General features: G+C 36.1%; 1 protein-coding gene across 1 annotated transcript in view; it reads left to right on the top strand.

The window, feature by feature from the left end:
- LOC139738043 (inosine-5'-monophosphate dehydrogenase 1b-like) overlaps window positions 1–23348 on the top strand; it is a 44727-nt gene that overhangs the window by 6000 nt on the left and 15379 nt on the right. The window contains exons 3-9 of the mRNA XM_071648706.1: window positions 1588–1689; window positions 4963–5037; window positions 6215–6311; window positions 17195–17392; window positions 18343–18542; window positions 20110–20200; window positions 21210–21305. Of these exons, the coding sequence (XP_071504807.1) occupies window positions 1588–1689; window positions 4963–5037; window positions 6215–6311; window positions 17195–17392; window positions 18343–18542; window positions 20110–20200; window positions 21210–21305 (859 nt within the window). The remainder of the gene's footprint in view (window positions 1–1587; window positions 1690–4962; window positions 5038–6214; window positions 6312–17194; window positions 17393–18342; window positions 18543–20109; window positions 20201–21209; window positions 21306–23348) is intronic.

Genomic DNA, 23348 nt, shown 5'->3' with positions numbered 1-23348 from the left:
GGGGTGTTGTGCAGCTAAATGCCAGCGCACATAATTTTGCAGTTGATTGGGCGTTCACAGAAGCGTGGTTTCCCCATATTTCTAAGGTGCATTTATGTGTCTCACAGATGCCAAATGTCCATGCACAAGTCTCCCTACCAAATATACAGTGTATCAAGAACATTGACATCAATGTACAAGCCGAGGACGTCTCCTGCTTGAGGAGAGAAGCAGAGTAGCCTCTGACTAAGATCTGGACGTAATTTATGTTGCCTTTACAGGCACTTGCTCAGATACAAAACCTGCTTAGAAAAGGCATACACAGTGTGTGCTGGTGACGTGAATTCAACATGGGGATGGGAGTAAGGCATCTCTTTGAGTACCTTAATTTAATTAACAGACCGGCCGTGGACCCGATGTTTGGGTTTGGAGAGTGAGTTATGACACTTCTGTGACGGCCACTGAAATGTCAGAAGTGCTTCCTTTTCTGATGGTAGGCCTAAGGTTTTCTCTTTCATGCTGTCTTCATCCAGAATTCTCTCTTCTAATTCCAATCCATGGTTCTTTTGGTATGTACTGGGGACACACAGTCAAATATGACTTGTGTTTATAAGGTTTTCTAATAATACACTTTGTACATGTTACTATTTCATGTCTATGTTTTATTTAAAGTGTCAAGCCCTGTTGTATGGCTTCCCCCCCCCCCCCCCCCCCCCAGGATTTTCAGATCTATGCTCAAATGGCCTTGCCTGGCACTCTGCCCAAGGAGATCTCTGCATTTGCACAAATTAATATTTCAAACTGCAATAATTGTACTGTAGTTACCCGAGCAACAACTTGCATTGTAAATATTGAAAATTGAAATTGACTGATTATTTCATGTCTGCTGTTATAATTCAGCAATGATTGCAGTTTACATACCTAAATATCTATACATTTAACAGGCTCCTGATGATATTACTGTAGCATTTGATAACATCTCATTAACAGGAAGTAGTTAAAGAGACAAAATAAATTTGTTGCAATCGAATACATCTGTGTGAGCACATCTGTGATTTTGATGTACATAAACACAGTGTATTACAGCCATAGATGTGTGCATGAGTGTGTTTACATTGTATGTGGTATGTGTGTGTGTGTGTGTGTGTGTGTGTGTGTTTGTGTACATGTATATTTGTGTGTGGGCATGCATCACATTTTGTAACTTGTCAGTGTACATTTGTAGCTGTAATTGAGTTACACAATCCATGTTGATATGTACATACAGGTGTGAGTCATCTTTCTAGATCATGTACATTTTAAATCATACGTAATTCAACTGTGTGTTGCAAAGCATGTGGTGAGTAGAGGCCGTTATTCAAATTTCAGTGTTGAATTTAATTAAGATGTTATATGTGAAAATATGAGTCCCCAGTAAAGCTTACACTGTTTCCATGCACTCTGTATTTATTCATTCATTTTTATTTTTTTGTTTCATTTTATTTTATTTTATTTTACTTTATTTTATTATTATTATTTTTTTTTTTTATGAGGACAGTGAGACATTGTGTGTGATATTTGTAAATATAATTTGATGGTGTGATTTTTCTTTTTTCTCTCTCTTGACAGGATCTGCAGTCCAAACTGACAAAGAATATCACACTGAAGGCACCTCTGGTCTCGTCTCCCATGGATACCGTGACAGAGTCATCCATGGCGATTGCGATGGCTGTGAGCATTCACCTATGAAAACTATAATAACAATAACATCTACAATGTATGGAGCCCTAGTTATTTATTTGATAAAAGTTGCCAGGAAGAAAAAGATTGGAAAATTGTGTTTTGCTTTATAAATCATATGTACAAAATTTATATTTAAAGCTGTACAAAACTATATTACACTGTATAGTCATTTGATCTACAGAAGTTACTTTGTAAATGGATTTTTTTTTCTTGGCTAAACCATATTTGCGCTGATATGATTTGAACACATAATCATTTTTTTTTATGCCTCCGCCACGAAGTGGTGCCGGAGGCATTATGTTTTCGGGTTGTCCGTCCGTCCGTCCGTCCTTCTGTCCGTCCGTCCTTCTGTCCGTCCGTCCTTCCGTCCGTCTGTCCGTCCGTAATGAATTTTGTGGACAAGGTAACTATCAAAACTTTTCGAGGTATCCTAATGAAACTTTGCACGTATGTGTATTAGGGGGGTGAAGTTGTGCCTATCAACTTTTGGGTGCACATGCTCAAGGTCAAAGGTCAAAAGGTCAAGGTCAAATACATAAAATTTTACTATTTCCACCATATCTATGCAATGCCTGAAGATATTTTCACGAAACTTAGTGTATACATGTATTACCCAATTAAGATTCTCTGGTGAAAGTTTGGGTCATGAGGTCAAATGTCAAAAGGTCAAGTAAAAATATTAAAACTTCTCCTTTTTTTCTCTGTACCTTGGAAATTGTTCAAGGTATCTTCATGGAACATATACATGTACTGACTGGCAGTGATTATCTAGAGAATTAAGGATTCATGGGGTCAAAGGTCAAGGGCAACACTTCAAAATTTTATTATTTCTGTCATGTTTATGCAACACTTGATGTATGCATGTATAACCTAATAGAGATTCTCTGGAAAGTTTTTTTTTTCTTTTGTTTCTGCCTCAAAGGTCAAAAGGTCAAAGATCAAGTGAAAGTGCTGAACTGATTTTTTCCTCCATATCTCAGAAGTGGCTCAAGTTATCTTGAAATGTACTACATCTATTGTATTTATGCATGTTCTAGTGATTATCTTATTAATTTTAGGGTCAAAGGCCAGATGAAACTGGTAACAATTTACCATTCAATACAGAAATTGCACTTTTTCTCCATACCTTGAAAATTACTAAATGCATAAACATATTAATTTGTCCAAGTCAAGTTAAAGTCCTTAAATCCCAAATACATGCTCTCCTATTCATCCAATTAAACCTAGGTCAAGGAAGGTGAACATTCAACACATTTGTGACAAACTTGTCATTTTAATATTTTGCCAATTTTGTGAAAATGTAATCACACATTGTCCACATGTACTATCCAGACCTATTAGGAGAATCATGCATTATGGCGGAGGCATACCAGTCGCCATAGCGACATTTCTAGTTTCATATGGTTTCCTAGAGCTATACAGTAGCTTATAACAGTTTGCCAAAAAAAGAAAAAAAAAAGAATATCTGACAAAATGCTTCATGAAATGCCCCTCTGATATCAGGCCACTTTTAATAGTGCTTTGTTTGTAGGATTTTTAAAGATTCTTTGTGTTTTGTACTTTTACAAGCTGTCAACAAAGTCATATTCAGGGGACATCCTGTTTGATTGGCTTAATTTGTGTACTCTCTTATTTTTGTTGTTTCCTTTAATGCTTCCCATCATCGTAAGTTGTATAGTGTCAGAAAATTGCAAATTATTTATGGATGGAAGAGCACAGAACTACACATAATCACAGCAAACTTGTCACACTATGTTCAGTCCCTTTTCAGCTATAGTCAGTGCAGTGGAAAACTACATGTGTACTAAAACAGTGCTATTGCCAAATGTTTTTTTTTTTTTTTTATACATAGATCTCTCAGATACAATAAAACAAGCGCATGTTGCACTTCACTTCCCTTGTTTTGGTTGGAGGACTACCGTAGTTTATCTCTTAAATGTGCATAAAGGACTACCGTAGTTTATCTCTTAAATGTGCATAAAGGACTACCGTAGTTTATCTCTTAAATGTGCATAACTACAGTCCTGCTATTTTCCCTTATCAGTCCCTAGCTGCTGCAGTTTTGTCCTAGCCATGCATGATGTCTTTGGAATGCCCATACAGTAGTTTGGTTCACATCCTGGCGCTTCTGTATGCTAATGAGCTCTTTTAGCTGTCGGGGAGAAAAACAATTCATGCTAGAATACTGTTGCTATGGGAAACAGCAGTGACCGTAGAAGCTCTCCACATGAGCTTGCCTGGAGACAGGAGAGTGGGAGAATACAATGGAGATAATTTGCTGTGCAAAATTTGCAGTTGTTATATTGTTAAACTTCTAACTGCAATGCTGTTATTTAAAGGGACATATCATTGATGCCTTGACATACAAATGTAGTGATTGAAACTACCATTAAAACCAAATTAAAGAGGCTTGACATTGAAGCAAGTTGGGATTTTGTGAAGGCATGAAATATTTAAAGAAACCTTGTAATGAAATTACTTTACAAACAATGAAAAATAAAATGCAGATTACATTTTCTGTGATATCATGTAGCTGATGTACAGGTATGCAAACGTCTGTACTGTATGTGATTGAGAGATGGTAACAAGACTTTAAATCGATAGATGAGCTTGAAAGTAAAAAGAGAATCAAATGAGACAGCCATTTCTCTTGTTTGATGTTTGCCACTCTTTCTTTTCAAGGAGAGTTCATATTTCATTAGACTTGTTTCATTGAGCAGGAACTATTCAATATTAATAGTCTCCAAATATAGAATGTATTTGATGTTTAAAAGCAGATGTTGCTATGCTCACATTTCTCAGCATCACTGCAGGAATTATTCAATGTTCATGCCATCTGATTGTATGTACATGTCCCTAAAGTAAGGCAATGTGTAGTGTGATATACACTGTAGCTCATATTCCAGATAAATCAAAGGTTTCTTTGGTTTACAGCCACTTCTGAGATTCTTACTCAGATGAATGTGCAGAGTTACCAAGTCTCCATGATTCTGTAGGAGACTTTCTGAAACTTCAGTGTTTCTGATATTTTTCATGAGGAGAATATTTGTAAATATAGGTCTCCCTGATTCAACACACAACTCTGTTTAATCTCACTGATTTTTCATGAGAGAGTGCTGATATAACTGATTTGGTCCTAAAAAGGACCAATGTAATACCTAGGTATTCTTCTGATATTTTGTCCAGTATAGCCCCATCTTCTATGTTCTGCAGTGTATTTTAAGCTTATAAATTCCACATCTATGTTATTTCTTTGAACAGTTATGTGGAGGTATTGGTATAATTCATCACAACTGCACTCCAGAATTCCAGGCAAATGAAGTCAGAAAGGTCAAGGTGAGAATCCAGATAAATAATAATACATGTAATAATGATGATGATGATGATGATGATAATAATAATAATAATAATAATAATAACAATAATAATAATAATAATAATTATAATAGTAATAGTAATAATAATAATAATAATAATAATAATAATAACGATAATAATAATAATAATAATAATAATGATGATAATGCTAATAATGATAATTATACATTACAATGTGCATAATACAGTGCTTCTAAGTACAAGATGAAAAATTGATTTTTGTTTCCTTTTGTTTTGGTTTTTATTTACATATATCTATATTATTTTCTATTTGATTGGAAAAAAATACCTGTAACAAAATTTGAAGGATTACAGTATATTACAGGCAAGTAGTCTGCCCTTTTATCATTTGATGTCATAGTGAAATTTTCATGTGCACACAATGATCAGGCTATATTCTGCATTCCTCACATTCACTCATAAAGACATCTTATCCAAAATGACCATTGAAAGAGACATAGTGCTAATATTTCAGAAGTTCCAAGTAACTACTATAAAATGTCCCTTTCAAATTGCTGAAATGTTGATTTTTTTTTCTTTTGTTGGATTTTTTTTTTGAGGGGGAATGAAGTCAACTGTAACTTTGAAATAAATCAAATAAAAACAACAAATACGCAATTAAGCTTTGCCCTTTGTGTGGATTTATATCTATTGCACTGTATAAGGATATATTTGAAAATCAGGCAAGCAGCTTTGATATTGACTTCTAACAAATTTGCACACTGTCGTAATCTCCCAGAAGAAATTATCTTTTTTATTCACTCAATTTTGTTTCCAGTTTTGTTTTTCATTGAAGAAAAGGAGCACATTTTTAAAGCTAGTGGCAGCTGCGTATTAGGTATTGTGGGGAAAAAAGTAAGCCATGTAGTGCAAAAGTTGAGAACAAATCCCTCCAAACCTCACATGTTAATTGGAGAATTCATGATGACTGATGCTTTATGGACTGCCTTTCTGTGAATATTTCCTTTTAACCTCTGTGTGATACTATTCATTATGTGACACAGTATCTTCTCTCTATTTTAATTCCAATCTCTTTCCCATTTTCTCTCCTCTGTCTGTCTGCCTGTCTCTTTATCTCTCTGTCCATCTGCCCTTGTATATATCTCTCTCTAATCTGTCCTTGCCTCCCACACAGAAATATGAACAAGGATTCATCATGGATCCTGTGGTGTTGGGTCCAGATGCCACAGTTGGTGATGTGTTTGAGTCAAAAGCAAGGCATGGCTTTTCAGGTAATCAAATGTCCCTGTATCATCATGTACTACTGGTCATATTCTCATAGAACTGTACCATACTCTCTGCGATTATTATTCTCGTCATCATCTTTTGTTTTTCTTACTGCAGTAAAGATCCAGTTTGTCTTCATTACAAATCATTGAAGTCCTTTCCAAGGGATTTCTCAGTTCATGGAGTCGTGTTCTATCAAGGCATCTATTGTGTGCAACCATCATTAATAATCCTGCCATAACTACTGTCAGTGCTGCTTTGCTAGATCAGTATTTACACCCACCTGCCTCCCATATTCTTGCATGCCACATGGTTTCACAAATTATAATTTTGCTGGCTTTCTCCATCTTTGAAGTGGGTAAGCTGTAATGCAATCATGAAATACATTGTACAAATGAACTTCGATATTAAACTACAGAGACATGTACATTGTAAATTGGCAGGGTAAAGTTGTTGAACTACCGGTATTTCTCTTTGACCCTCATGTAAAGACAGTGTACACACACACACACACACACATGCTAAAAAGACTGCTATATAAATTGTGCACTGGTACACAACCTGCTCGACAGGACCTGATGAACTACATGGTGCCCCATGTTACAGTTATGTTTCATTACATACTATGTCCAGAATGTGTTGTTACTTTTCCTATTTCTGCATTCTTGTTTATTGCAAGCTTATATCACTTTGTAGATAAAGATTGCCTCCTTTTCTAATGTACATCGTAGAAGAGTAAGAATACTCTTTAAGAGTCAAACGTTAGCATGTCAACCATTGTTTGCTCAGATACTCTTTATTTCTTAAGTTGTAATTTGGAATAATTGTAGGAAACCCTCTATTTGCAGTAAAAGTTGGCACTAGTCATGAAGTTATTATGATCTGCTGTAGCCAACATGTACTTCCCTATAGAGAATTTACCTCAATGGTAAAGCTGTTTTATATGAAATAAAAAAAATTGTGAAAATCTTTGGATGTCAAAATATCTGTGTGAAATTAGATAATATTTTTGTTCAAATGGCCAAATGACCAAGATGTGATGAGCTTGGTATCATTTCTTGTTTTTAATGTGTGTGTCTAGACCAATATGTGGTCCATTTTATTTGATAGGAATCCCTGTTTTATTTGTTGTAAGTGGTGTTTTAACTCAAACAGCTTGGTGTATCTTCAGCGCAGTCATGAGGAAAATGTATCAAGAATTAACTTGTGAGAAAATATAGAAATAATGGTACTTTTTCATGCATAGAAAAGGTAGAATTTCAGACACGTCCTGTCAATGTGAGAAAACTGATGTATACTGTCAAAGCTACATTGTATGCTGGTAATAGAGAAAGACATGCTGATTGTTCTTACCAGTACTTTATATTTATATGATGGTGAGTAAACATTGTTTACATTTTTTGAATTTTACATATTGTGACTCAAGGGGAGGGAATTCTAAATGTAATTTTAGGAATTTGAGTTCCAGATGGCAGTATGTAGGGTTTTGGTTCTAAGATTTCTAGTCTTTGCATATAATGTGCCAGTCAACATGTAGAATTTTTATTTTGCCTGCAATTCATGTCTTGGAATGTTTGTGTGATCACAGTGCAGATTTCTCATGTAATGCTGCACGCTGTAACCTGGGAGTACTGTCATACTCCGGGTTACGGCATTGTTTAGCGCCACCTTGTTGGACCCTGTTTACAGTGCGGGGCTGGGTTTAGCCGCGGCCGAGCCCCGCAATTTTGTCCGTTTACACTGCCGGGCTCGGCCGCGCTTTTGATTCAAACCTTTCATTATTTGGTCGTAGTGGTGCTCTGCTTGTAAACTAACGCATTTTGGTATTGTCTGGTTTTCAGACCCTTTGCCAACTGAATTCTGTGGCGACAAAGCAGTTCGGGCAAAGGCTTTTGCCGAAGGAAAAAATCCTTTGCAGGACAAAACCACCTTAAACTACAGTGTATACTAGTTTTCGACGTTGAGGGGGTTAATATCTTGAATATCGAAAGATACAGGCAGAGGGTTTGGAAGCCAGACTACAATTGGCCGCGCAATTGGCCGCGCATTTGGCCCAGTTTGTGTTTACACCAAGAAAAGGCCGAGACCACCTCCAGAGCGAGGCCAAATGCGAGGCCAATTTTGGCCTCGCATTTGGCCTTTTGCGCGTTTACACTGAAGCGGGGCTGGGCACGGCCGCGGCCGAGCCGCGGCCGAGCCTCGCACTGTAAACGGGGTCTTACTTACACATTACTATGGAGGCCAGATTTTAACAACTGGCAGTAACAATCGCAGTACCATAGAATCATCTCCGTTATGATGCTTGTAACGAAATTGTTGTAAGAAACCTTTTTTGATTTTTTTTTTTTTGCGTGATGACATTTTTGCCCCAAGCGGCTCAAAAAATATTTGCAGGTTCTTGAATTCATGCTGCGCAATTGTCAACCCATTTCAGATGTGCAGAGAAGATATTTCGTGAAGTTGGTTGGTTTTAGAATTTGCACAAGCTGGAAGTAGCGCAAATATGTGGAAATAAATGTACCGCAAAAATTTCTGCATTTACAGTATAGGATTCATTCGATGAATTGGCTTTCATTTATTGTTATGTTGAGATTACTAACACAACAAAATATTGAAAGTGATTGACAAATTGCCCTACATTGATGTACACAGTGTAGATAAGCACTGGATTAATCAGTGTTTAGTACAACGGAGTCGTGATAGAAAATCATGGGCATACTGTACATACTTGGGCAGGATTTGAACCTACACTTGTACCACCTCCTGATTACCAAAGAGGTACATGTATCTTATCCACTAGACCACCCAGCTTCTGCCCAACAGCCAGTGCTGGTTCTAGTCCTTATAGCATGCAGCAGGTACATGTACTGCATATTTATTCAAATGAATGAATTGTTTTTATTGTGACTGATTAAGTAATAAAACACTTGAGACAAGAATATAATTCATTCGAATAATGCAGTCATTTCAAGACATCAGTATGGTATTAATGATGGCAGGGAATTCAATCACAATGAAACTAATTTCCTATAGTTTTCTACCTTGGAAAATGTGGTTTATGCAGGGAATATGTACATGTATTTTGATGCGATGTAGTCTGTGTAAGTATCACATGTTAATCATGAGGAGTTGGTAAACAAACTCACTGAAATCTAATGGATTAATGGAATTGACACACAAGAGTAACAATGAAATCTTCCTTAAAGCCATCAATACAACATTTGCAATTTACATTACATATCATGTAGTTCACATTTTGAGGACCTAAGTCAGTATATAACTGATGTTGCAATTTTCAAACGTGTTTTCATCATTCTCCATGAATTTTCTTTTGAATATAGGCATTTTCTTTCACCTAGATGTATGCTATTTCTGGTTGTGAATCTTTTTTTTTTCATATAACTTCCTGTTGAGCTGTCCTATTCATTTTATCCACCTTTTTAGTTTCCTTTGTTATTTATTTCATTTTTTATGTACCATCATTCTTGTAGGAATCCCAGCTACTGCAGATCTGCCGCACAAGATTCTTGGTATAAGTTTTAGAATTCTCTCCTTGCTTCTGTTCAAAACTCTTTTGAAGTCACTTGCAGGCCTGTGTGATTATTCATTTTTCCATTTATTCATGTATCTATATTGGTTATAACCCTGAGTGTTTTCTCATCATCTTCATCCAACCACTGACATCTTTTCACATCTGGAGGATGGACAAATCACTAATCTAAGTTTCTGTGTCTGAACTTTCAAATTTGTGTCTATCTTTATTTTGTACCTTTGCAGTGAATTCCCCACTAACTAAGGGTGTGAAAGTGACGTTTCCATGGAGATTTAACTGACTTTTTCCCCAGTTTGCTTTCATTTCATCAGAGTTTGAGACTTAAGTAAATTACTTTGATTTCATGGCATCTGTCCTGCATTGTCTACATTTAGATAAATTATGTGTGGGTATGGATATAATTTCCTTGAAGATATTCCAGATCAACCAGAATAAAGATAATTTTCAGTTTTTATGTCTCTTCCACAAAGTGTCGCCAAAGGCATGTTTTGAGGTTGTCCATCCATATAATGTCCACCCAAAATACATTTTGTGGACAATGTATTTTGAGTACCATTTGAAGTTTCCAAAGAAAAATTGGCATGGTGTGGACCAATCTGTGCCTATCAACTTGTGGGTGTACACATCAAGGTCAAACTTTTAAGTCGATGTCAAATTCTGAAATTCCATTTTTTACCCTGTCTCTCTGCAATTCCTAAAGGTATGTTCATGAAATCTAGGTATGTGTGTACACTTTATTGCCAGATAAAGATTTTTTGAGGGAGCGATTTGTACCATGAGGTTATAGATCAACTGAAAATCCAACAATTTCACAAACTTTTCCATGTTTTGAAAATGGCTCAACATCTTTGATAAAAATTGATGTATATTTTCACATGATAATTATTTTCTTCGTGAAGCTTAGTACATGTATTGCAGTTTGGGGTCATTGGGTCAAAGGTCAAGGGTTGAATGTCGGGTGAAAATGCTAAAATTACATTATTTAATGCTGAAATTTCACTTTTGCAATTCAACGGCAACACTTGATCGGACCAAGTTTGTTACTGTTTGCGTGTGCGAATCAATTGTGCTGTTTCTTCAAGTGATTTAAGCCCTTGACTTACAGGAGTTTTTTGTTCACATGATTTTCTATAATATTCCTTATCTTTGGCTTTCTGTTTGGGCAAGTAAAATTAATGTTCGTGCAAGTGTTTTGCAGCAAATTTAAAAATCTGCTTGTCTGACCGGGCAAGTGGTAAAATAAAGTTATGTAGCACCCTGAAGTTCACAAATTTTTCAATGTTTTGAAAATGGCTCAACATATTGTCATGAAAATTGGTGTTTCTTTTCACATCAGTATTAGTAATCATTTGCAGGAAGTTATGAGCCATGGGGTCAAAGGTCAAGGGTCAATGGTTAAATGAAACTTTGTTCAAGGACTGAATGATATAACCACTCAACACAGTTGGGGTTGTACCATCAAATTTTCAAACATGTCAATATCTTGGTGGTGATGTAAAACTGTCATGTAATGTTCATATCTATTGAGAGAGTAATGCGATTTAGCGAAGGCATACCATTTGCCGCCATAGCGACATTTCTGGTTTCATATTTCTTCCAAAACTGAGAACATTGAGTTCATAGCACTATGTAGAATACGTGCCTTTGTCGGTTAGTGAAAATGTGGATGTGTTGTTTTTTTTCATTGTATTTAAGGGAACTCGTACAAATTCTAAATGATTAGTTCATTGTCACATTACATGTACCTTGCCGAGATTTTCATGTGAAAGGTCAAGTGAAAAAGGATATTCTATGGATGTCTTTACAAGTTTCAGGGCCATTTGCTAAACCTTCTTTAGGAAATGCATACACTGGGCTTTCTAACAAAATAATGTCAGATTCAACAGAAATTCACAGGATAACATTTTGGTCTATCACCTTTCAGAAGAGTGCAAACAGTTTGACATTTAGTACTACAGTTCAACCTCGATTATCCGGCCATGTCGGGACCAGCGCTCATCCGGATAAGCGAATTGGCCGGATATGGGAGACACAATGTTAATGTATATAGCTGCCGTCCCAGTGCACTGGCAGCTAGGCAGGTAGCGTACCCCGCAACGGTGGTGTAATCTATGCTAGCCTGCGCAAAAATTGTAATCCCTTCTTCACAAAAATAAAGTGTATCTTGTAGGTAAATTGTATGAGTTTTGTAGAAATTTTAATTGAGTTTAAAGTCACTGTTTTTTCTCAATTTTTGGATGAAGAAAAAAGTCCTTCACTGCGTGAACGTGTTCAGATAATAGAGATTTCCGGATAAAAGGAGGCCGGATAATTGAGGTCGAACTGTATGAAAAAAAACAGCTACTGTACACTTCGGTGTGCAGCTTCCAGGCAAAGGCTTTCTGTCTGCTTTCATGATATATCAGTATGTTTACACACTTGAATTTGAAGTTTTATCTCATTTTGTGGCTTGATATGGTGTGTAAAAACCTTCATTGTAGGTTTTATCATGTAATGATTCATGAATATAATACAATCCATATGAATTAGACTTTGGTGAAGACATGTCTAAATGTGCTGCATTCTACATTTATTGTTTGGGTGAAAAGAGATACAGAAGAAGTTATATTGCTTTGATTTTAGTCAATGATTTTGTCATTACACATATCATTGTTCCATTCAAAAATGCAATTTTATTACAAATTATATTCAAGGTGTTTAATGCAAATTATATTGTATGCAGAATGCATGTACTATCATTCACAAATGAAAGTTGTAGCCCTTCCCCTGACACTTAATTAATATAAAATAGGGCATGATGTCACAACCTTATGCTAATCAATTCAGTGTTTTACATATCAGAGACATTGTATACTTTATCAAAGGTTTGAAACTACTGAGCTAATGGTGATGTGATTATGGTAAAGACAGTAAATGTTATATTAAACCAAAGTGATGGTAATAATGATAATGATAATGATAGTTGCAGTGACAGTGACAGTGACAGTGACAGTGACAGTGACAGTCTTGTTTTTCATGGCTGCTGACATCATCATGGATTTGCCTTTGAAATGCAAGAGTTCAGGAAAGGAATTCCTTTAAGAAGAGATGAAGGAGAGGGAGATCATTTCTTTTGTTCAGATTTAAAAACTCCTAGTAGAATTTAACTCATTTTACTGCTACTGTATGTGTGTCTGCAAACTCACATGAAGTTCTTCTGGTTTGTATAGTGGTACAATCATTCACTATTTCTGTAATAAATGTTTTCACTGATTGAATGCACAAGAACTTGTGAACCAATACACCACAACTTTATTTTGTTATCACTGTGAAGAATATCCAGAACAATTTTTTGTTTTTTGCTTCATGCTTGCCAACATTTAGTCCAGTCTTGGACAAATGGGAGTGAAATTGATAGAATGAAATGTATCCAGGTTCTCTCAATGCAATGCCAGCAGCAGGTTGAAATAAGTAAAAGCATGGAGCTACTAACAGCTCTGTTAGTAGCTCCATGGTAAAAGTGTGGTGTGTTTTGTATTACTGATACATCAGCTGAGTGGCAGTGCCTGTATGGTTATGGTTTATTTTTCTTCATCCAAATTAATTGCTGCAGTGCTTTTCTAAAATGTTAACATTTCTTTGAGTCTTGAGAAAGTTGAGTGTTACCTCAAAAACTTTTACTCAGATTGATTATTATAACGTCAGGCTGTAATACCCTCCTCCTCCTCCCCCCCCCCCCCCCCACCAATATGCTTCATTTCACATCCATTGCTGTTGCTGTGAGTGGTTGTATTCTCACAAGTTGAAATCAACACACATATTAACAACCTGGGCAGCATTGATGTGAACCATTTTAATTACATGTACATGGAAGAGGTAGATTTGCTGACTGAAGGAATCAGTTCAGTCATTTATCCTATTGATATACACCACAAAATGTAGAACCAACAAACTGCCCATGACATCTGTTGTTTAAAAGGTTTGCAAGGAAACATTTGCTGAAAGATTTTATATACATTCATTGCTTGGAAGGTGTATTCCCAGTGATGAATTGCTCCCCATAATGGGAAGAAGAGGCATGCTTGAATAGTTTTTCATTAGGTATTCATTTCTTCATCATCAGTTGGTTTAAGTACAATTCAAGGCTATTGATACCAAGATGTGGAAAAACTTTAAATCTTGTTATGAATACCTGTAAAAGTGAGGAGGTGTGATCCAAAATATGATATGCAGTATTCAAAATTCACAGTTTTTTTTAAATGATCCAAGCATATCTTGCCTCAATGTCACTGTTATATTTTATGCAAGAAAATTGTATTGTATGTTTCTGCCCCAACATGTACACACTAAAGAGAGGGGATATTGATAGATTATTTGTGATCATGCATGTTGTATGTTTTAGCAAATATAGGAAACAGAAAGTTGATGCTTGTATTTATCCAAGAAAAGTATCCAAACCATCAGTATCTATTCTCTCAAAGCATTTTATTTTATAGATTACTGCAGTAGGCCTAAATTTTATTCATCAATTATTGTTCATGTATTATGAATTTATTTAGTTTTACTTTCACTTTGATTCAAAATGTATGTTGTAAAAAAGAGAAAGTAAAATGGCAAGCTGTTTCTATTGTGGTAAAAGTTACCTTCATCATATTGCATTGCATTGCATTGCCTTAATGAAAACATGTACTACATGTTTTCATTTACAAGGCAATGCAAAGAGATTATTCATGTGATAGGTGATCTAGCTTTGTGATACTAAGACATACATGTACAACAATAGGTTGGCTCTGACAAGTGGATACAAGGGCAACCTCCTGTGCCTGATAGATATATTGTAGGGATTGGAAATTGCTGTAGATTTGTAACACTGACAATGATTCACTTTAGAAAATTCAAGAAATACAACTAAATTTTCAGTGATTACTGAGAAATCCTGTCTTTGAGTTGTAATATCTATTTACTGCCTATCTGGTACTGAGTATTGAGGCTAGGGTAAAATAAAAGATTTATTGATATCTTGTTATATGTTATTTTCTTTCATTTTAAACCAGTTACACTGTATTATGTCAGGAAGTGCTGTATATCAAATTTTTCTGTGACTTTTCATGTTTTGGCTATAAATCATATCGATCAGTCAAAATCACACTTGATATTATTGCCTTCATCAGCTTAACAAGCTTCATTTCTTGAAAGTGAACCTGATGTTCATGGAGAATTTACCTCCAGTGAGTGTTCTGTTTCTCCAGACCTAAACTGACAGGATATCAAACTGTGTTGATCCCTGTTGCAAAAATTTACCCAGTTCAGTGTACTTGTGCTTGGTAACAAATCTGTCTCCATTCTTTCGTCGATTGAAACTCTTTTTATTTTATTTTTTCTGAAGAAATTGCACTTTGTAAGCTCTCTGCAGTTGAGTAAGTACTGGTAATCATCAAATATCATTAAGTGCTTGTAGAAGTGATTGAAACTCTTTGGTTCGTATCACAGGTGGTGATTTAAGTCAAAACTATGCTCTAAATTTACTGCATGGGCTAAAAGACTTTCAAAAATTTTCTTTCAAACAGTTATGGCAAATTAGTTTCACGACATTCTTTTCCTTTCTTATTTCTTAACAGCTGAAAATATTTTTATAGATACACCAAAAGGCAATTGTCTAAACAAATCTACTTCAGTCTCCTTAAGGGTTTTTAACAGATGCATTCCTGTTATCTCAAAATCAACATTGTTTGATTATAACTGTTAGATACAAAAGGAAATTTTTATTTATATTACACTCAATAAATGCATGCAGATTATCTTCATCTACACTGCAATGCTGACATTTTCCTTCTCTTGATATACCATCTATACAAATTCTTTTTTACTTGTAGTAAATAATACATAATCTTAAAAATTAAATTTTTTCATTTTTTTTTTCTTTACAGTGAAATAAGTTTCTTTTGAATATATTCATCCAGTCCAATGATGAGTTGAATATCTTTTCCTAATAAATCAACATCTGTTACTATCAGGACAATGTGTAGACAAAAGTTTGTAAAACTGTTTAGTTGGAACATCTGGAATACATCTTTTCTGATTTCTTGTTCCTATTCTTATCTTAGGAAGTCCTGATGATCTACTATCAAACTTTATACATGATTCCATTGCTTTTCCATGACTCTGGGATAACTTGGCATAATATGATATGATTTTAAAAAAAATTTAATTGAGCCAGAATTTCTGTAATAGATATACAATTGCCATTCTTGAAAATGTCTTTGAAAAATACAATTCCGCTTTGATACCAACCATCATAAATTAAAGTATTTTTTGAAAAGTTATATTTTTATTATGCCATAAAGTTTTGTATCGTACTCACTGCACAATGGATTGATATTTTAAACAAATATTACCGTATTCTTCATCCTTAACTGTGCTTGTAATATTTCAATATTAAACAAAGGGAGTTTATTTTTACTTATCTCTTTCATATTTAAACAATGAAGACAATTGACTTTAAGATAGTAGCATGCTGTGATCTCAATGAAATCTTTAGCAATAATGAGAATAGGCTTATCAATTATGAACCCTCACATTGGCCATGCTGCTGGGATATATGTTATCAAAGGGTTCAATATTCCATTTTGAGAAGTGAAATCAATTAGTCTGTTTTCAGAGCGCTTAATTGAAATTCATAGTCATTGCGATTTAAATGTCTCGAGAAAGAATGTCAGTCATGACATGCCGAGTTAACTTTGAAAACTGATTGAGAATGCAGATGGCAATGAGCCAATAACATTGCTACTGAAGTTTTGCTGTGTACTAGTCTTGATGAATACCTTAAAAATATCCTTGTTTTCTTTGATGTGTCTAACTCTCACTTTTCCACACTCACAGTTTAGCACCATTAATATTCACAGGTTTGTGTAGGAACAATAATTGTCTTCTCGTTTAAAAAGGTTTTCAGTTTAATAGTTTAAAGGATCTGTCAGATGTATATTTCTATGTATCATCTGAAAGAGTCCTTATTTGTAGAATTTTGAATGACAATTTCTGTCATAAAGTCAGACTGGAGTCATAATGAATACTTTAAAGGAAATACCATCTTTATTTCATCCCTACCATCTTCTGGTACATGTGTAGATGTACTTTTCAGCATTTGAATGGAAATCCTTTTACTAGAACTGTGAATACTGGATTTCTGTGAATATTAAAACCTGACAGTAGCTGGAGATGAAAGTTTGTGAAAAGTGTCAAAGCTTGCTGTTGAAATGTCTTCCAAAGTTCTTGTTCTCATCTCTATGTGTGTGTGTTTAAGGTTGTAGTTCTGATAATTTAATGGATGATATGTGATGTCTTCTTTGACCATGACAGGCATACCAATCACAGACTCAGGCAGGCTTATGGGAAAGCTCCTTGGTATTGTCACTGCCAGAGATATTGATTTCCTGAAGCCAGAGAGTTACTGTAAGCCTCTGAGTACTGTCATGACAAGGAGGGAGGACCTCGTGGTTGCCAATGCCAACGTCACCCTGAAGGAGGCTAATGATCTTCTTCAGAAAGCAAAGAAAGGTATCTTTTAACAGTGTATGAAATATGGTGTTGACATTCTCTTTGCAGTAATGCTTTCAATTGTAAGGCAAGATCATAGCCTTTATTTGAAGTTTCCTAGATGATACTATTGAATAATGTTACCTTGTGTTAAAAGTTTTAGCTACACGTTCTGTTTGCCTGATTGTTGTCATACCTTGTTTGATTTCATGTAATGACCAAACCAAACTTTCAGATTTCTATTTAAAATGGTAGAAGGGTAAAATGCTTTTAGGTCAGTAAGTGATACCATTTACAGAGGAGAAAATAGATTTCTTTGAATTTCCCTTGTTCTATTTTTATTTTGGAATTTGCCATTGTAGGTTGAAGCCTTCCAGTAAAGTCCGAGGCTTCCTCTGAGTGGGGATATCCAGTACTGTAGATAAAGAAAGTACTGTACATAAGTATGTGTGTCATATCACACGGAAGATCACGGTTTTAGAATCAGAAAAACTTGCTAGGTAACTTGTAGCTTTACATGTGTACTTAAGTCTTGCAGAGGTATGTATAGAGGAATAACATTGAGAACAAATGAAATGACTTATTGGAACTGCTTCCTCTAAAACAAGAGTAATGAGGAAAAATTGAAACAAATCTACCGGTATTTGTCACATGTTAGATTGTGAGTAAGTAAAAACTCTGTAGTGTACTTTTTTTTTTTTTGCTGGAAATTGTTAGCGTGTGAACATTTTGATTACCAGAGGAAGTTTTTTACTTTCATAGTGGGTATTTGCTTTCATTAATAGCGGGATGGAAAGATGATCAAACTGCATAAAATGACCTCATGGTGTTAGTAAGATATACAGCTTATGATCCGAATAAACTGGCCTGTTGGCATGCTAATGCGCTCATGTTATACATTGTGTAATTATCGAGGACTTACATTTGTATGTGTTTGAACCCTCCTATTTTCATGTTCTCATCAACTTTAGGCAAACTTCCCATTGTGAATGAAAAAGATGAGCTGGTGTCACTCATTTCACGCACTGATTTAAAGAAGCACAGGGAGTTTCCCCTAGCATCCAAAGACTCCAAGAAGCAGCTGCTGTGTGGGGCAGCCATAGGCACCAGAGAAGAGGACAAACATCGATTGGAGCTCTTGGTCCAAGCTGGGGTTGACGTGGTGATCCTTGTAAGTGTCCCCAGCTCAACGAATATCTGATTCATCCTAACCTCATGAGAGATAGCTTGTAATAATGATACCGCTCATTGCATGTACAAACATTTATGTTTCTATCTTCTGTGTCTTATTCATGCAATGTAGTCATCGATGCAAAATCTAAGATCAAGCAGTACTTTTCTCTCCAGTAAGCTGGTTCCCCTTATTCGCATTCCTCTCTACATATTGTCACCTTTAATGCTTATTGATTTTGATAGTGATTGTGCCATCAAATTTTTGTGGGAAATATGGTACTTGCTCCATATATTGTCAAAAGCTAAAAAAAGTTAGTAATAACTGGTATAAATGGTAACAGATAACAGTTTGCTCTTGAAAAATAAAGGGATATTGAATGAATTCATCTTTCTGGATGTTGCCTCATACTATCGGTTGACAGAGCGAAAGGAAGCCCAAGGAATAGTCATATTTTGTGTTATATTCCACATACTAAGAATCTTGCTATAGGATTGGTCAAGAGCTGATCACGTGATAAAGCACAGTTTTGCCTATCACATCACCTGAGAGGAAAAGTTCGTTACACTCTATGATGATAGTCATTTTGTTTCACTGATCTCTTATTTCACACAGTCCCTACGTGTGATATAACTTACAATTTTGAGTACGCACGAAATAAAAGTGCGTTGCACTGTGGTCTATCATTTGACCTTGGTCAAGTGATAGACCACAGTGCAACGCACTATTATTTTGGTGCCACGCGCGGGGGCGGAGCAAATTCGTTGTTTTGTCATCTATATGCCCATATGTCTACAGTAAACTACGTGTAGCCGGGCAAGCCCTGAGGATACCTAAAGACAGCTAAAATGGTTTCAGATGTGGAATAAAATGGGAATATCTAGGACCCTAGATGTAGGGTATAAAGCAAATAATCAACTTTTGGTTTCAGGAAATGAGACAAACTATCACTTCCTTGGTGATCTGAATGTGTTCGCTATCTTTCCTCAGCTGCGCTTCGGAAAGATAGCTACATCCAGATCGCGTCGGAAGTGATAGTTTGTCCCTTCACCTTCACCAACGTTGATTATTTGCTTAATAATGTCCTTCTATACATCCAGGAGTTGATAGCAGCTGTGTCCTGTGAACACTTGTTCATCCCATTGTGCACCCAGGGTTCTAGTTTGTGTGTTAAAACTGTTGACCTAACCTCAAATCATCAAAAAGTCACCAGAAAGTAATTTTAACATCAATTATCCTGGCTCTGAAATAGTCTTCTTGCCAAATGAAGAAGCTCCTGAAAACTCTGCACATGGAGATTGAAAGTCTAGGGATTATCAAGTCTGTCATGACACCACAAGTACTATCAGACTTTACCAAAAATAAGTGAATTTAGAAATCTCTACCATGTTACATCCTGAATCACAGCATATTATTTCTTGGCAGGATGTAGGTTATCTGAGTGTTCAACTCCAGAATACCAGTTTGTGCTCCGTGCTGATTCAGGACTCTTTTTGAAAATCCCCATTTCCATCACTGTGTACAGTCCTGAAACTTGTATATCTTGGCTCTCTCCTCTGCCTCTCAGGATTCTTCACAAGGCAACTCAATATTCCAGGTCGACATGATCAAGTACATGAAGGAAAAATATCCTTCTCTCCAGGTTGTTGGTGGTAATGGTAAGTAAACATGCATAATCGATATCTTCTTTAGATTTGGTATTTAGAATAATTTCATGCATGTCATATGAGGTTGAGAAATCAGTGTAATCCATTCAGTAGCTGTAGGTGACTGTTGTTCACACAGGATGTTCAATTGGTGATATAGACTGAGAGAAACATCCAGTCAAAAGTTCTGTATTCTTCGTCAATCAGATCTTTAGAAAAACAACTTAATATTTTTGATTGCTCATTATGGCCCGAATTCACGAAGGTGGTACAAATGAAACCATGGTTTAAACTGTGGACGAAAACCATGGAGCGCCAAGTGTCGCATGGAATATTTTGTTACGAACTCAGTCCTTTCGTCGATGAAATGATTATTTTGTAACTAAATGACAACATTTTGTAACTAAATGAACATTTTGTCCACGAAATGATATTTTCGTTTAATGAAACGGTCATTTTGTGGACGAAATGACCAATTTCGTAACGAAATATGCCGTGTGACACTTGGCGCTCTATGGTTTTTGTCCATGGTTTAAACCATGGTTTCATTTGTACCGCCTTCGTGAATTCAGGCCTATGTGTTTCAAGAGCAATGTTGTATTTCAAAATTTGAGAGCTACCAACTGATATATTTTGACCATTTATATATAGTATTTTTTTCCTGCATTCAGACCAATACATTTTTCCTATAATAGGACCTACGTGTAGTATGCTTAGAATGTGCAGTTACAAAATTTTTGATCAGTGCGTGTGTTTTGACTCTATGCATTAGTCTATTGTTCATTTGCAGAGTTAGGCAGCCCTGAAATTTGCATTGTCAGATTTGTTGCCTGATTTTATTCTGTGACAAAGTCAATCATGATTTTCCAATAAAGAAATATGAATAGAGATTAGGCAGCAGGCAGAGATTGACCTTCTTTCTGTCATAGTCATATGTCTTTGTAGCCATCATGAACTAGTTCATATGTCTGCCCCAATTTTCCCCGTGTTAATGTAAGATCCATCTTGTGTTTTTCTTCAGTTGTAACTGTAGCCCAGTCAAAAAGTTTGATTCAGGCTGGAGTGGATGCTCTCAGGGTTGGCATGGGGAGTGGCTCAATCTGTATTACACAAGAAGGTAAGAAGATATGTACCACAGGTTGTGGGTAGATTATATCATATTCACCATTTCTTAAAGATAAAAAGCCTTGTGTGTGGAACATTTCAAGGAGGACAGAAATGTTCTCTTTCAAGCATGCAATGTAACAAGCACACCATGACATTTCAACTGAAACTAGCAAAGCACTCCTAGAATGCAGACCTCTGCCAAGGAGCTCATTTCCACCCATTACAAATGCATGCTTAAAATCACCCAATTTCCTAATATAAAGGCCTTTTGTTTATGTCATAAGCTTCCAGCTAAGTGGCGCCTTTCCCAAGCAGAGCACATGCTTTAGAGCATGTATGCAAACCTCAAATATGTGCAGCTTGAACTCCCAAGTTCATTTACTCTATCTGCCAAAATAAAAAATACTTCAAAAATTCATAAAAATTCCCAGATCACTACTAAAATTTAATCATCTGTTCCTTGTGTCATCAAATTTTTCTGCAAGTTTCTTTCAAATCTGTTCACAACTTTGTGAGTTATTTTGCAAACAGGCAAACCACCGCTGATGAAAAATAACCTTCCTTGGCGAGGGTAATAATGATTTAACTCACACTAGTCACATCTCTTTTGCACAACAGGGTCTAGAAGAGGCAATAAACAAACAAAAACAAAACAAAGAATGTCAAAGAAAATTCTAGTGATGCCTTTTTTTGATTAGGTACTTTGTGTGTAATGCAAGCTACGTGCCACACTATTTTTTTTTTCCAAGTTCCACTGTCATTCAGCATAAGGGCTATGTACAAGTGGAGTAATACCTGTAGTAATATTGACATCATTGTACATCATGGCTTTGATATGTCTTCCATGGCATGATTAGATTATTGCATGGAGCTATTATGTAGGCCTCTCAACTTGTACCATCATTCCAAAGCGTATCGCATGGTCAATTAAAACACATATTTATACCCCCGCCAAACGAAGTTTGAAGGGGGTATGTAGGAATCAGCGGACGGTCGGTCGGGCGGTCGGGCGGTCGGGCGGTCGGGCGGTCAGTCCGTTGCAAATCTTGCGTCGCGAACTACTTCCTCAGTTTTCAACCGATTCCCATAAAACTTGGCACAGATGTGTGCCTTGGGTTGTAGATGTGCAAGACGTATTTTTTGACAGTACCCAAAAGTACGTTGCCATGGTAACGGCATATTATGGGCAAAAATGGGTACAAATCTTGCGTCGCAAACTCCTCCCACAGTTTTTGATCAATTTTTATGAAATAAGGTACAGTTGTTCATCTGAATATGTTAATGTGCAAGACACATATTTCCGCAGTGGCAAAAAGTGCGTTGCCATGGTAACGGCATGTTATTGGTAAAATATAGGGCAAAATGCTTCATGGCAAAACTGCTTCATCAGTGTTCTTCCAATTCTCATGGAATTCATATTGAATGTTTGTCTTAGGATATAGGTCAGCATGACACATTTCTTGACAGTGACAAAAAGTATGTTGCCATGGTAACAGCTCACATATTATCAGCCAAAATGATGGAAAATTTTGTGTTGCAAACTACTTCCTCAGTTTTTGCCCAATTTCCATGAAACTTGGTACAGATGTGTGCCTTTGGTTGTAGATGTGCAAGACGCATTTTTCGACAGTACCCGAAAGTACGTTGCCATGGTAACGGCATATTAATGGCAGAAGATCAAGGAAAGATCTTGCGGATTTAACTACTTCCTCAGTTTTTTGACCAAAGCTTATGAAATGTTGTTTTGACCAAAGCTTATGAAATGTTGTTTGGCGGGGGTATAACCAGTCGCTGTAGCGACATTTCTAGTTTGGGTTATTTAGGTCAAAATTAGCCCTGAGCTGCATCTGTTTTTGTTCTCGTTTGGATGTGATATTATTTACAAAGGCGTATATCATTTTCATCGTAGTGAATGTGATATCTTAAATTTCAGTGAACATGTGAGCAACATTGAGAAAGGGATTATTCATCTTGTTAACTTCATGTAGGAATAGGAGATCAAGCATGTGCACATGAGAACTCCCTTGTAGTGAAGGTCTTGTCACACTGTGCA

This window comes from Diadema antillarum, unplaced genomic scaffold (assembly GCF_040938485.1).
Source record: "Diadema antillarum isolate AM-2024a unplaced genomic scaffold, OU_Dant_1.0 seq00000720_RagTag, whole genome shotgun sequence".
Classification (NCBI taxonomy): Eukaryota; Metazoa; Echinodermata; class Echinoidea; order Diadematoida; family Diadematidae; genus Diadema; species Diadema antillarum.
The sequence above is the reverse complement of the archived record's forward strand: the minus strand, read 5'-3'. Positions and strand labels throughout refer to the sequence as shown.